Here is a 14,746-nt window from a genome sequence, read left to right as displayed (position 1 = left end):
CCGAAGCTCTCGATACATTGGAGCGCCGTGCCAGGCAATTACCAGATTGAAATCCATGCTTTGGAACGCGAGAAGGATCCGGCATCAAAGATACGACTAGAAACTGCAAAGCAGGAAGCAGCAAATGTTAACGAAGAATTGCGACCAATGAGAGAAAAATACGAAAGCGAAAAGCAACGAAGCAAAGATATCCAGGATGCTAAAATCAAATTGGATCTTCTGAAAGTGAAGCGGGATGAGGCAACCAGGTCGGGGGATACGCAAACCGCTTCAGATCTCATATACTATGCCATCCCCGATGTCGAGAAGCGCATCGAACAGCTTGAGGCTGAAAGAGCTCGAGTCGACGCGGAATTATCTATTCAGCCAGGAGGGGGAGGGGAAACTCTTCTGGCAGATGCTGTTGGTCCTGAACAGATCAATGAAATTGTGGCTCGATGGACTGGTATTCCCGTTACCAAGCTCAGAACCACCGAGAAGGACAGACTCCTTCAAATGGAATCGCACCTCTCTAAGATTGTCGTTGGCCAGAAAGAAGCTGTTCAGTCCGTATCAAATGCAATTCGTCTCCAACGCTCTGGCCTTAGCAACCCTAATTCCCCGCCAAGCTTCCTGTTCTGCGGTCCTTCCGGTACAGGTAAAACGCTGCTTACGAAGGCTTTGGCGGAATTCCTTTTCGATGACTCCAAATCCATGATCAGATTTGATATGTCTGAATATCAAGAAAAGACATTCTTTGAGTCGAATGATCGGTGCTCCTCCCGGATATGTTGGGCATGATGCCGGTGGCCAACTAACGGAAGCACTTCGCCGCCGACCATTTTCCATTCTGCTCTTTGATGAAGTGGAAAAGGCCGCGAAGGAAGTATTGACTGTCTTGCTTCAGCTGATGGATGATGGAAGAATTACAGACGGCCAGGGAAGGATCGTTGATGCGAAGAATTGTATCGTCGTGATGACTTCCAACCTTGGCGCGGAGTTCCTTCAGCGTTCCACCATCGCAAATGGCCAAATAGATTCTACCACTAAAGAACTTGTTATGGGAACACTGCGGAACTACTTCCTACCCGAATTCCTCAATCGGATTTCCAGCATCGTTATCTTCAACACACTAACGAGACGGGAGATACGGAAAATCGTTGATCTCCGACTTGAGGAGATCCAACAGAGACTAGAGCAGAATGATCGCTCGGTGACGATAGAATGCACGGACGAGGCCAAGGATTACTTGGGCAATGCTGGCTACTCGCCACTATACGGCGCCCGACCGTTGTCACGACTCATCGAGAAAGAGGTCTTAAATCGCCTTGCGGTGTTGATCCTAAAAGGCGCTATCAAGGACGGCGAAACTGCACGTGTAGTTATGGAATACGGACGAATCACTGTGCTTCCGAACCACGGTACTGAAAGCGAAGACGAGGAGATGGTCGGCGATGACGCGCTCGAGGAGATGGAGGAAGACTTGGGTGAAGATGATCTTTATGAATGAGCATGAGATATCTAGAGGATAAGCGATTGGGGGTTTAAACGATGACGTTCTTGCTTTTTCTTCCGTTTCAGGTTTACTTTTTTTTTTCTGGTTCGCGTTCTTTTTCTCTAAGCCGATATTTTTCCTTTTCGTGAACTAATGATCCTATTTTTGGTTGTGGTTGGGTGAGAAGCTACTGGATTTATGAAAGTAATGGCATAAAAGTATTCATTCTTATTTCGTTTTTGTTGGAATGATTGGATGGATGGTTCGTCCCTTGGCTACTTTTAATGCTGTGAAAGACGAGATGAACGATTTCCCTCCGCCATTTCCTTTGACTAAACTATCCTTTGACTCATAAAAATGAGGTGTTGAGGTGTAACTTAGTTCTGTACAGCGTAGTCTACCCAGCAATGGGTTTTTTACTTTTTTAAACAATATGGAACAATATTTCGTAGCATTTGCAACGACATATCATGTGATCACGCGCGTTGAAGCCTCATCGATTCCCGGACGCGACGCGCCAAGAAATCAGCAACTTCTTGTCGATCAGTTTTCCGCTCAATTGGATCTGATATGGGGAGAATGCTTGATCGCACAGAGCATTAATTTACATATCAAACTATGCCTTTTAAACCCTTCCGGCCACCGCTGATCAAAAATTCACCGTCAACATCAGCATGTGTCGAGTCTACCGGGGATTCTGGTCATCTCACTAAACGTCGAAGAATCACTGCTGAAAGCTCTGACCTAGCAGCTAGTGATAATGATGGTAATGGGAAACGTACAAAATCAGAACATGTACCCAGGGTGTCTAATCCAAGCTCAAAGTTGGTCTCTGACCGAAGGGCGCTGGTTCCGAAGTGGAATCTACCAATGGAGGTGAATGTGGATGATGGTGATGATGATACGTCAGCGGCGGATTTTGGGATGGAAACATATTACAACGTTCTCTGGTATGTAAGTTTTGTTGACGAAGCTTCCTTTTTTTTTTTTTTTTCTAACTAGAAATAAATTGGTAATATAAGGAAGGGTTAGTGGCTTTTGGCTAACATTCCGCTCCCGCTCCTCGGGATTTTGTTACCAGGCGGAAACCTACTGTCAAAAAGCATAAAACGTGGGATGGTGATGGAATCCTAACTGTCCGTGGTGGTTATGCGTCTCTGCAGGACATATCTGGGCGGGATTTTGGGAGAATCATGTTCAATTCTCCTCTCCTGCCCGGTTCGACAATATCGGTTGGTGGAAAAGAAGTTGAAGTTGATTCTGTCTTGTCGAAGAACGAGTTCCTCTCTGGTCGGCCATTTTTAGGTGCCGCCAAACCTTTACCTGCGACCATACCCATCGACAAATCCAATGAAAATGCCGGTGATCCAGTTCGTGTGTCCCGCATTTCATCTGCTATATCGACGAATGGCACCATTAGACTTCCCCCTAAAGCCAAAATCACTCGCAAGAACAGAGACAACGAAAGGAGAAAAGAGACTCCTTAACATAGCTGCGCCTAGAAGCTTTGCGGCGAAGAATGTCTTCAAAAATCCTCTCAAAGATAGCACTGTACTAGTGCAGAAGCCTGATAGCAGTCCCATTCCACGACATGATCCCACGGCTCCTGGCGCGGTCATCATGAAACGGCCAACGTCAGTCCCTAAAGGCAAACAAATTGTTGATGTCGTCCTTGATCCGCTTCTGGCTAAACATCTCCGTGAGCATCAGCGAGAAGGTGTTAAATTTCTCTACGAGTGTGTCATGGGAATGCGATCTTTCAATGGTGAAGGGGCGATCCTCGCAGACGAAATGGGTCTAGGGAAAACCTTGCAGACCATAGCTCTTATATGGACCCTCTTGAAACAAAACCCGATATACGAGGCTCAACCAGTGGTTAAAAAAGCCCTGATAGTTTGTCCCGTCACATTAATCGATAACTGGAGAAAAGAGTTCCGGAAATGGTTAGGTAATGAACGCGTCGGTGTATTTGTGGCTGATACCAAAAGGACCAGACTCACCGATTTTACCATGGGCAAGAGCTATAGCGTTATGATCATCGGATACGAGCGTCTCCGAACTGTACAAGAGGAGTTATCGAAGGGATCTGGGATTGATATTGTCATTGCGGACGAGGGGCATAGGATGAGGACTGTCCAAAACAAGAGTGCACAAGCGATACAATCGTTAAATACTTCAAAACGAATCGTTCTCTCCGGAACCCCGATCCAGAATGACCTAACTGAGTTTTTTGCCATGGTTGACTTTGTCAATCCTGGCCTTCTAGGAACATTCAAAATGTTCATGAAAGAATTCGAAGGGCCAATTGTGAAAAGCAGACAGCCAGGGGCTTTGGAAAAGGACATCGAGAAAGGAGAAGCGAGGAGTGAGGAATTGTCAAACCTGACGTCTTTGTTTATTTTGCGGCGAACTGCGGACATCCTCTTAAAGTATCTGCCTCCCAAAACCGAATATGTCCTACTCTGCAACCCTACCTCTTCTCAGAAAAATATCTATCACCATGTTCTCAGTTCTCCAATTTTCCAATGCGCTTTGGGAAATTCGGAGAGTGCTCTACAGCTTATTACCATTCTCAAGAAACTGTGCAACAGCCCTTCCCTCTTAAAGCCTAGAAACTCCGATCAAACTCCCAATTCTACCCTTGGTGCCTTAATTTCCAGTCTTCCGCCAACTGTTCTTCGATACCTATCTCCTGCTTCGAGCGGTAAAATCAGAGTCCTTGACCAGCTACTTCATAATATACGTCATACTACGTCCGAAAAGGTTGTCCTTATATCAAATTACACATCCACGCTTGATCTCCTTGCGACATTTCTTACTTCCCTATCGTTGCCATTTCTTCGCCTGGACGGCTCCACCCCACCTTCAAAACGACAAGGGCTCGTTGATGATTTCAACCGCTCATCCTCATCTTCAGTATTCGCATTTCTTCTCTCAGCCAAAGCGGGAGGTACAGGTCTCAACCTTATTGGAGCCAGCCGGCTCATTCTTTTTGATGTTGATTGGAACCCCGCAACGGATATACAGGCAATGGCGCGAATACATCGTGATGGTCAGAAACGACATTGCCGAGTCTATAGACTTGTGCTGAAAGGAGCACTGGAGGAGAAGATTTGGCAAAGACAGGTCACTAAGATAGGACTGGCAGACAGCGTGATGGATCAAAAAACTGGTGTCTCTCAATTTTCGCGTGAGGAACTTAAGGATTTATTTCGCCTTGACGAAGGGACTACTTGCCAAACACACGAATTAATCGGTTGTCAATGCGGTGGTAGGGGAAAACTAGATATCTCGAAATCTGACAATCAAACCGAAGTTTCGGATGTGGACTCTGAGGACAATGAAGACGAAATTATTGATTTCACAAAGCTGATAAAGGCCTCGCGGCTCCAACCCTTAAATTCAGAAAATATAGCGACGAGCAGGCGTAAATCCAGGAACGAAAAATCCAAAATGCTCTCCTTGATGCAGTACACTCATATCGACCCTTCTCTGCTTTGTTGTGCGCCATCGCTTGATACATCCCCGGAAGATTTTAACACTGGGAACAACAAAGAACTCGAGGCCCATATCGACGACGGTGTCCTACTATCACTAGTGAAAGAGGAAGGTAACGGCGTGGGATTTTTGTTCAAGAAATGCGCATCTTCTGGAATGCCTTTGACCTCCATTTAATGGCCCGTTTCCTTCAGAAATTATTGCATATGTTTGAAATGATTTGTTTTCTAGATTCCAATTCGGTTCTTTCACATTCTGGAGAAACATATAACATCTTTATATAGTCTTTTTTCTTTCGTTATATTCCCACATGGCTATCTGTTTTTGATGCTACAGCATATTCTGCATGTCTTTATCATGCGATATATTTTATAGAATTAGCATTCAGGTTCAAAACATAGACACCACCAATATCGATTACTTCGTTCAATTTAAGTCGTTCCACGTTAGATGAAAATATCAATCCTTTTAGCCGTGTGCAACCAATGAGACATATAAGGTTCGATCGAATAACCGAAACACTTTGCGGGGTATTGAGCTAAATTGCAATATCACATAAATCACATAGGCACAATGCTTCATTATCAGGAGAAAAATATGCCAGATAGAAACACTCGCTATATCGCTCGAGAGATTGTAATCACTGCACTTCTCATCCTTAGAAGCAAACCAACCAAACCAGCAAGCCATCTCCATCCACCCACCTTCCCACCCATATCACCAAACAAACAGCCAAAGAATGCCAGTGCCCACTAAAAATCAAAGATCAAACTAACCCGGCCAGAAAATTTGCAAACCAAGTTTTCATGCAAAGCACCATGTGTCCACCTAATTAGTATCTCAGTTTCCCTACCAGTCCGAATGTATACGCCGTCTCCGCCTCGCTCTTCATCTGTATCATATAAACTTTGAAATTCCCACTGACTACACCACCCTCCTTCGCTACACCATCATATCTTTCCCACACAGACACAGCGATTCCGGTCCTAGCCACTCTTTCAAAATTGCTTTCGCCAAGACATACATCCAGTAACACCTCCCCTTTTGTCTTACCTCGGATGAGAATGCGCTTTTCGTCCCTACGGGCTGACGATACCGGTGCTGCCGGAGCAACTTGCGCGGGAACAGCGGAAGATTGTCCATCCGGCGTCATCGGCTCCATATTGCCAAAGTCTGCAGGAGATATCCCAGCATCTACTCGATTAGTTCCAGCAGTACCCGGGCGGGATGGGCCGGAAGGCGCGTGCAAGATTGTAAGACGAGCAGCCCCCATATCCCGCCATTTCGATGCAGATTCCCGAGCATATAACCTAATCTTGGCGTTTGAAAGGCCAATACCGCCAGGTGCGTTTTTCGCAAGGTCATAACCCGTTTCGAAAGGTGAATTTGGGAAGATGGATCCAGACCGAGTGGACGTTGAGTAAAGGCTGCCTCGTTGGCTGCCAGTGCGGGATGTGATGGTTGATCGGGCGATACTGAACATCTTGCTCCCTGCGCCGAATTTTTTGAGAGCTGAGAATGCACTGGACATTGTGCCAACGCTGGAATCTGTCACGCCAGCCACAGACGGGGCAGGAGCGCTCGAGGCACGATAACTGCTGCTTGACCAATTGAACCACCCACCGAATCTGCTCCTGCGGTTGGAATTTTGGCGGGCGAGCGACGTAGGCTGCACAGAATACGGACCGCGGGCATTCTGTAGCGCGATGTAGGTCGGGTTATTTATTCGAGAGTGATTGATAAGTCCATATAACTTCTCGCACTCCTCAGGGTTTCGTGAACGGAACATGATATTGTTCCCTGTGGTGATTTGGGATTTTGTCGTGGGAGGTGAGCGTATGGATATATCTAAAGCAGTTCCGCGTCGAATTGGGACAAGAGGGGTTAATTCCAGAGCGATTAGTGGTTTTTCAGAGGGAATGCCAGAATCCATGTCCTCTTCATGGGGTCCTACGCGTTGCGAATGTTCAAAATTAATCTCATAAGCTTCAATCAGACCCGGGGTAATCACAATGCCGCATTCATCCGGATAAAGTGCCTCCCAAGTACCTTTCTCATTCCAGGAGAAAATAAATGCAATAGACTTTGCGGATTTGGAAGGGCTGTAGTGGAATACTTTTGCATGGTGACTGGGAAGCGGAATTTGAAGGTCCAAGAGTTCCCTCCGGATCAGTTGGAGGTTCCGACGGCTGCAATATATTGCAAAGCTGGCGAGCTCCAACTGGCGGTAATGGCGTTTCATTGTCATCTCCTTCCAACTCCTCGTCCGACGTCTCCGAGGAAGAGTTAATTTCGTGGTGCTCAATGGTAGATGTATCAGAGCTGTCTGGTGACTCTGTTGCAGTTGAAGGCTCGTACTCGTGCTTGAGCGGAGACGAGGATCGTCGATTTTGGTTATTGCGACGTGACGTTGGGCTTAAAACAGGGGTAGAATGTCTTGGAACGGTAGGACTTGGTGAACTATGAGGAGGTGGCAATGGAACATCTTCGGTATATACTGTAAGGTCGCGACGAAGAATATCTTCGTCTAGGTCTTCACTGCGCTTAGTTGGACTTCGCCTGACTTTATTGGTCGTAATTGATGGCGCTGGCGTCTCCTCTTTAGGAGGAGATGTAGCTAAGTTGCTCTGGGGACTGCCTTTCCTGATTTTAGGTATAAGCGGCAGTTCTAGGGATGGAACGGGAGAGAGAGAACGCCGGCCTAGTGGTCTCCCGAGTTGGGGTTTTGGAGAGCTGATTTCGGGAGACGAGCCTCTCTTTATGGGTAATCCAGCTAGACCTGTTTCTTGAGGATGAGTAGATTTTGTCTCGGGAGATTTAGCTCCAGCAAATGGAAGATCAGATACACCTCTCTCCTTCTCTGGTGTTCTTGTGCCACTTGGCGGTGGACTTGACATAGACAAATCTCCATAGTTAGGTCTCCTCTTGGCTTTCGATCTCCTCAAATTGGTTGGAGAAACACCGCCAGCCATATCCATAGCTTCGTTAAGGCTTCTAGGTCTAGCTACTGATTCCCGCGGCCTCGTAGGTGTATGAGGCGAGATATTTTCTGATTCCTTTCGGGAATGTGGAACTGAAAGGGGTTCTTTCGGACTATAGGTATCGCGGGAGAGACCCAACGATTGCCTCGATATTTCAGTGTCAGAGCCAACATGTGCTTTCCGCCCTGTAACAAGAGATACCACTGTAGCCTGTTCGCCAATAGGCACGTCCATATCTGTGGGACTTGGGCTTCTCTTCTCAGACACGGTAGACAGTTCGGAGCCCTCTTGCCGCACCCTAGGGGGCCGGTTTCTGGCTTTAGCCCTATTGATAAAGCTCATAGATCGGTCGATCTTTGGCGGAACGGGGCTTAATCCAATCATCTGAACCCATTCAAATCCTATCTGCTCGTCATCTGTTTTGAAAGTAATCAACTCTTTCCAATCCTTCTCCTCTCCTGGCACACCCCTTATCATAATAATGATCTCGCCCTTCCCGTCACCATTTCTAGCAGATGCTCGCCCCCGGTCTATTGGCGGAAACAAAAGCCAGCGGCCGGTGTCATCGACTTCGCATATTAGCAAGTCGCCACCAGGTGCTTCGTTGGGGGGGTTATCACGAAGTAGAAGTTCAGCACGGCAATCGATCTGCTGACCAGTTGAATGGAGCAAAGAGAGATTAAAAAAATCACGAGCTCGAACCCGTCGAGTCTTATGAATGGTTATGTCGGCAAGTACGGCGAGGTTTCGTGGATTTCGGGCTCTCGTAGCGTCAATTGCAGCCGCCATATCGTCTTCGAGCCTTGCTCTCTCTTCATTTGAGCGTCGCCTAGCATCCGTGACAAGGCTCTGATATACCATTGCCATCTCTTCGGCCTTCGGGGATGTCCGTACATAGTTGATGCCTTTGAAAGTCTTTGAAAGATATTTCAGTCTTACCAGTGGCCTCTTAAGAAGAAATGCGACGTCCACCTTCTCCCCATCTCCGTTTACTACATCCCCATCTTTATCCTGCGCCATCCCGGCGTATAAGCTTTGAGTCTCCGGGTTGATTTGATTCGACGGATCCTCGTCGGGTGGTGCAAGGTTAACGATAACGTCTTGAAATCCTAGGCGCCAGGCCTTTAAATAGTCCCGATAAACTTTTTGCGCACCTTGAGCCCAGGATAAAAGAGCCTCCGGGTTATTCAATGGCGCTCGCTTATGAAGCGAGTTAAGTCGTTCGAGCGATATGCCCATATGAACGATGGGCCTCGTAAAGTTTTCATCGTCTCTTGGGTTGCCAGAAGGGCGGAAAAGGCCTGCAGCGATTGCCGAATCGGATTTGGATAAGACTGACGTTAACAGAACAGGTATGACACCACCGACAAGAGTCCTCAATTCACGCATATACTTGGCTTCGTCAGATGAAAATTCTTGCATTATATCGTCGATGGTGGCGGTTGCCAATCGACTTCTATTTGTGCGGATGCTCCTGGCAGATCTTATACTGCGGCTTCCATCCCCAGGGATGGATAAAACTGATATAAGATCGGCATGAGTTGTAAGCCGACGTTTTAAACCATTCTTCGGACCGGGTAGAGAGTTTGGATCGAATTGATCCCTAGCTTCTGACTCCAACTGCCCATCATGGTCCGTTTGAGTATTTGTCCGTAGATCGGTAGGTTGTTCATTCTGACACGCTGTTTCTGTTCTAGTGCTCAACGTGTCCACAGACATTATCGTAGAAAGTCGGTGGGCGCCAGTCCCTGGAAACGGCCTCCTTAACGTCAAGGGAGGTGGTCGATCGGATATTGATACCTCAGATCCGTCTGAAGAACGAAGATCCAAGTTCGACCCTAGCAGAGCTTCATCAAGTGACTCTTGGAGAGTCGACATTTTGCCTGCTTCGGTAAAAGAATTTGGACGTTTCCTTGCTCCTGTTCTTCTCAAGGTTGGTGGCGAAGATTCTCGGGTGTCTCCCGATATTTCACTGAGCTGCTCATTGTGGGGTATTCTACCGTCGTGAGGTCCTGTCCACCCTTCTGTCGAAGGCGGGCTTTTCGAGTTCCTTTTATTTCCTTTTGACCCTCGTCTCCCTTTCGTACTTTTTGCTTGCAATAAAGACCGGAAACTGCCAGAGTCGTCCACATAATCGCTTTGGATGGGACTTTCTCCGTGACCGTGAATCCAGAGGCAACGGCACTGGACAGAAGATCTTCATCCTCTGTAAAGGGGTCAGGAGTAGATGAAAGCCACGCTTCGACGTTAGATCCGTGGTTTCGAGGAGCTGGTACCGGGGATGACAAGGGCTCGTGTTTCCCGAAAAACTTTTTCGATTCATCAATAACATGGTTGAAAATGCCCCCTTTAGGAGGCCGTAATGTCCTTGGTGGGAGCTTGTGCGTCTGTCGTCTAGAGCGATTCTCCTGTTCAGAAAATTCGATAACCTCACTGGGTTCAGTTGACCATTCATCATCACCAGGCCTTTTTCGTAAATGCACGTCTCTCGCGCCGTAATCATGACCCTTTTTCTTCCTAGGCTGTGACTGTTGTTGCCTTTTAAAGGCCGAGGTCTGGTCACCGACAGAACTCTCCACTTCGGTTTCAACAATAGACTGGGATCCGCAGGTATGTCGCGACTTTGGGCGCTCACTCCTTCTCGATGAGGACACCGAAGTCGCATATACTCTGATTCCGTCGCCGGGTAGAGGATTGGAACTAGGATTGGTTCCGCCACTATGTCCGCATGTCTTCTCCTTTTCCTTGGTCGTTGATGTCGACTTCCCATACCGGTCAAAAACGTCAGTCCTCCTCTTATGTGTCACTTTTTGGGGTAGTGAGGCAGGGGGCGATCTATTCTTCCTCCAGTGTTCATCGCTAATAACCCGCTTGCGCGGGGTACTATTACTTCGAGCCCGCTGAACGTTATTCTCCTTATTCTTGCTGCCTTCTTTCGTTCTGCTATGTTTCTTAGTTGTTGGCGAGTTCTGCTTCCCAGTGCCAGACTCCGGGGAACTGTCGCTCTCAGGGCCGACATCGTTTTCCGTAATAACACCTCCACCTTGTTGCTGCCATCGCCGAACCTTTTCTCGTACCGAATTTATGTCGTGGACACCCAATGGTTGCCCAATATCAACAGGCTTCCCGTTGTGTGGCGTGGACTTCGCCCTTCCACGGTTGGAAGGCCGACGAGGAGGAGTCGGCATTACCAACTACAAATACCCTTGAGTGTTAGAACAAGCTCTTTATGTGAACTGCTGGTTAGAGCGCTTTGGGATTGCGCATCAAGGGCAACCTTCTTGGTCGTTTTGTTTACATACCAGTAGCCCCGCTCACACCAGTTTGGTGCATAGCAATCCTTAGCCTCTCGTATTTGTTTCTCCCGAGTTCAGCAAAATGGATCGCAGGATATAAAAGGAGACAGAAGGGTTTGTTAACTAACTATCGATAACTAGTTAACTTAGCAGTGTATGTTGCCGGGTTCTCTTCTGCCATGGAGCAAATAGGGCCGATACCATGTCCACGCGGTCGGGACAACAGGCTAAATATCCAAGTAAATAAACAACTAGCGAGCTTGAGCTGGCCAGGGACTAAACAAAACTAACACACAGCCGCTAGTCCGATTTTGATGTTGTATTTCGACCATTAGGAACCAACGAGAAGAATTGGCAACACAAGGCGGATTCAACCGAAAATAGCAACTATTTATGAATTGACTGAAACAAAGGGATGAGCTGGCTTTGTTTACTTCGGCATGCGCATCGCCAAGGGCTAGCTGACTCAACGGTTTGATTGCCTGGTTACCCGACCGGTAGTTTTTGTTGATTTCTATGTGTTTATATATGTATATTTAGACGAAATTACGGAGCACAAGGATATAAAACATGAAGAGCTCTCGTATTCCCCGTAGCTTCCGCTGTCATTTGACAAAGCGCTCCAGGCCCCTGGTGTATCACTGGCCGACGTGAATATTAAAGCAGAAAGGAATAAGGCAGCTATTAGTAGAAAGGATTTGACCGTCACATCGGTACGTGGAGAAAGGCGGCGAGAGACGGCGTACCATCAATTCGGGCAATTTTACGTTTTTATTTAATTTTGCGCTTGTCCGAAGCTTCATTGACATATTTAATGGCGTGTGACATGACGCCCATGCTCTTTACCACATAATCTAGGAATACATGTCAGTTTGTTCCTAACGAACCGAGAGGGTATCGTGCAGAAATTCTTCTTACAGGAAGGGATCACGATCCAGATCAAGTTCATGAAAAAGTAGTAGCACCAAAAATAATACGCCTCTGGTCTGCAGTAGCTTAATCCATTGTAGTAGTGGTCGAACATGCTCGTAGCATAGTAAAGGACGTCGCCATAGATTTGGCCAATTGATACGATTAGTTGAAGGGGGTGACGGAGTGGATGTTCGCGCGCAATAAAATAGACGACGATGAAGGAGAGGGGTCCCCAGAGAATCTGTCATAGCCAGCCTGTCAGTTCTCGAGCTCGTGCATCCCCAGCATATCAACAATGAAAGAGGGAGACATACAGCCGTGATTGTTTCCATACACAGAACGAAAGGGTCCGAGGTCAAGTATCGGGAGTCGGACAACGAATATTCCTTCCACAGTTGTCCAAAAAAGTCTTGCGCGGGTGCCATGCGCGTGTGGTTGACGACAAAGTAACCTTCAAAAAACAAATGAATGCTCCCAGCTGCGACAAATTACTATTCTATTCCCAAGAACCATGTCAAAATCACACACGGTATATGAACATACTTAACATGAACCATAAAATAGCCACCCTGTCAGCCTTTCCCAGCTTCGGAGTCACGAACGACAGGACTACCAACGTGGATCCTAGAATGAAAGCCCATCCCCCTGCGAATATGGAAATGAGAAAAGGAACAGACCACTCATTGGCAAGGTAACCTATGAGCTCCGCATCAATTGGGTAGTATGGGTGAGAGTTGGATTGGGTGGAATTGGCCATTTGCGCATCTGTCCCCTACCGAAACCAAGCGAGTGTGGAGGGAAAGGAAATAATGACGAGAAGTCCCAGTTCTCAAAGTTGATACTCCCGATCTGCCTCCTGAAAATAAAGCGATAGGAGTTTTGTTTTTAGGGCGTATTTAGGTTTTGCCATTGGAGCTGTGTGGCCGAATCGGCCTCTGGTGCGTGGGTATAAATATTTAACGCTTACTTCCATAATCACCACATGCAGTTGACGACCTCTCCCATCCTCCACCAACCGAATGAAACTCATCTGAAGGAGCTTTGCAGGCAGCGCCCTATGAGTTCCGCGATCCCGAACCTGTATCCCCGCATCTATGGCATCAGACAGGAGGAGAAGCCCGAGATCTATCAGACCTGATGTGACCGTATTACCAGAACTGCCACCCAGGATCGCAGCTATCTTCCTGATCTGCTTTGACGTCAAGGCTGGGTAAGTACATGTATATTCGCGAAGCACCTAAACAACTTGGGCGCCATTGATCGGTTCATTGTATTGACGGCTGTCTTTTATCTTTATGTAGCTACACGGTAAAATGGAAGCGAGCTATACCAGAGGGTATGTTAGAATCTCGGCCCTCCGTTCCAAGTTACATGGATTAAGACGAGCACAACAGTTGTCCTGGAGAACGTCGTTGAATATAAATCACTCCCATCAGGTTTACACAATGTCAGGGAAGATCTTGTGTACGTCAAGCTTTTTGGACCTTGTCATTCGCATTTTTTTTTTTTTTTTTTTTTTTTTTTTTTTAACAATCTATTCCGCAGTTATTTCGTCCATCAGCAATATGCTGGCATCAGCGCGTTTATCAACCACCCCGCAGCAGAGTCCGAGCGGAACGCCTTGATGATAGCTGTTGGGGTTCTAGTACCGCTCAGCTACGGTAGGCTAGGAAAAGCCTGGAGACATACTGCGAAACTAAAGGAATTGGCAAGGTATGACCTGAACTGGCTGGGGGGCTGGAATCATACTCCTATTTTCGGACTAATTATATGAATCACAGGAGTCTTGCAGATGATTCTGATAATACAGACCCCTTGTCTGCGTACTGGGAGACGCACCAATTGTCCGAAGATACTGTGTCTCCTCCAGATTCCCCGTCAGGTTCAATCGCAAGCCTAAAAACTCCTGTTCGTGACGTTTATGCCAGACATCGCGCGCTTAGCGATGCCACAGCGCTTTTGACCTCGAAACAATCGCTTGCGCCCTATCATCCGGCTCTCTCTCTTCCAGAGTTCTTAGATACTTTTGGACCGCTAGTTTTCCAATTGTATCGAGCAGCTCTATTACGCAAACGGATTCTTTTAGTGGGTGAGGCGCCCGTGGAAGAATCATGTAACTTCGGTTTGTCACCTTGTCCCCCCAGACATTTGACATTGCCTAGCGACTAACGTCCAAACCCAAGTCTATGACTTGGCTCTTCTCTCGTCGCTTCCGCAATCCCTACTCCCTCTTCTCCCAGCAACTGCTTCTGCAGCTCTAAGGCCTCGACCTCTATTCAGTATTGGCATCCATGACATGCCCTACATAGCATCACTCTCATATCCTGCCGTCTCGGATCCCGATAGCTGCTGGATTGCATGTACTACTGACCGTGTGCTCAGTTTGAAACCCGAGCTTTATGATGTGCTCGTAAACCTACCCCCGGCTTACTCTAAACATGCACCAGTAAAGACCTACCCTGCCATAACACTCACAGCTCCTCGTACATCACATAAGCAGCAACAAAAATCTATGAATATCAAGGCCACCCAGCGGGACGCCCGCCGATATTTGACCCTTAGAGGGGACTTAGCGAAATCTCTAC

General features: G+C 47.3%; 6 protein-coding genes across 6 annotated transcripts in view; 3 read left to right on the top strand and 3 right to left on the bottom strand.

The window, feature by feature from the left end:
- Nucleotides 1–147: 147 nt before the first annotated feature.
- HCAG_06824 (hypothetical protein) lies at nt 148–1,489 on the top strand (the record flags this gene model as incomplete). Its single annotated transcript, XM_001539169.1, has 2 exons — nt 148–637; nt 912–1,489. The coding sequence occupies 2 exons, from the start codon at nt 148–150 to the stop codon at nt 1,487–1,489; spliced, it is 1,068 nt and encodes a 355-aa protein (XP_001539219.1).
- A 603-nt stretch (nt 1,490–2,092) lies between these two features.
- Nucleotides 2,093–5,149, top strand: HCAG_06823 (conserved hypothetical protein; the record flags this gene model as incomplete). Its single annotated transcript, XM_001539168.1, has 3 exons — nt 2,093–2,424; nt 2,556–2,848; nt 2,895–5,149. 3 exons carry the CDS (start codon nt 2,093–2,095, stop codon nt 5,147–5,149), a joined length of 2,880 nt encoding a protein of 959 aa, XP_001539218.1.
- A 291-nt stretch (nt 5,150–5,440) lies between these two features.
- HCAG_06822 (predicted protein) lies at nt 5,441–9,375 on the bottom strand (the record flags this gene model as incomplete). The annotated part of the gene is made up of 6 exons (XM_001539167.1): nt 5,441–5,510; nt 5,749–5,800; nt 6,026–7,074; nt 7,331–7,610; nt 8,067–8,868; nt 8,947–9,375. 6 exons carry the CDS (start codon nt 9,373–9,375, stop codon nt 5,441–5,443), a joined length of 2,682 nt encoding a protein of 893 aa, XP_001539217.1.
- A 506-nt stretch (nt 9,376–9,881) lies between these two features.
- On the bottom strand, nt 9,882–11,286 carry HCAG_06821 (predicted protein; the record flags this gene model as incomplete). The annotated part of the gene is made up of 2 exons (XM_001539166.1): nt 9,882–11,147; nt 11,272–11,286. 2 exons carry the CDS (start codon nt 11,284–11,286, stop codon nt 9,882–9,884), a joined length of 1,281 nt encoding a protein of 426 aa, XP_001539216.1.
- Nucleotides 11,287–12,020: 734 nt separating this feature from the next.
- HCAG_06820 (predicted protein) lies at nt 12,021–12,845 on the bottom strand (the record flags this gene model as incomplete). The annotated part of the gene is made up of 5 exons (XM_001539165.1): nt 12,021–12,103; nt 12,168–12,402; nt 12,476–12,639; nt 12,705–12,785; nt 12,839–12,845. 5 exons carry the CDS (start codon nt 12,843–12,845, stop codon nt 12,021–12,023), a joined length of 570 nt encoding a protein of 189 aa, XP_001539215.1.
- Nucleotides 12,846–13,255: 410 nt separating this feature from the next.
- HCAG_06819 (predicted protein) overlaps nt 13,256–14,746 on the top strand; it is a gene marked incomplete at both ends in the record, with an annotated part of 2,396 nt that continues 905 nt past the window's right edge. The window contains 6 exons of the mRNA XM_001539164.1: nt 13,256–13,371; nt 13,463–13,497; nt 13,598–13,625; nt 13,707–13,874; nt 13,943–14,283; nt 14,345–14,607. Of these exons, the coding sequence (XP_001539214.1) occupies nt 13,256–13,371; nt 13,463–13,497; nt 13,598–13,625; nt 13,707–13,874; nt 13,943–14,283; nt 14,345–14,607 (951 nt within the window). The remainder of the gene's footprint in view (nt 13,372–13,462; nt 13,498–13,597; nt 13,626–13,706; nt 13,875–13,942; nt 14,284–14,344; nt 14,608–14,746) is intronic.

Source organism: Histoplasma capsulatum, genomic scaffold, assembly GCF_000149585.1.
Source record: "Histoplasma capsulatum NAm1 scaffold_6 genomic scaffold, whole genome shotgun sequence".
Taxonomy (NCBI): Eukaryota; Fungi; Ascomycota; class Eurotiomycetes; order Onygenales; family Ajellomycetaceae; genus Histoplasma; species Histoplasma mississippiense.
The sequence above is the reverse complement of the archived record's forward strand: the minus strand, read 5'-3'. Positions and strand labels throughout refer to the sequence as shown.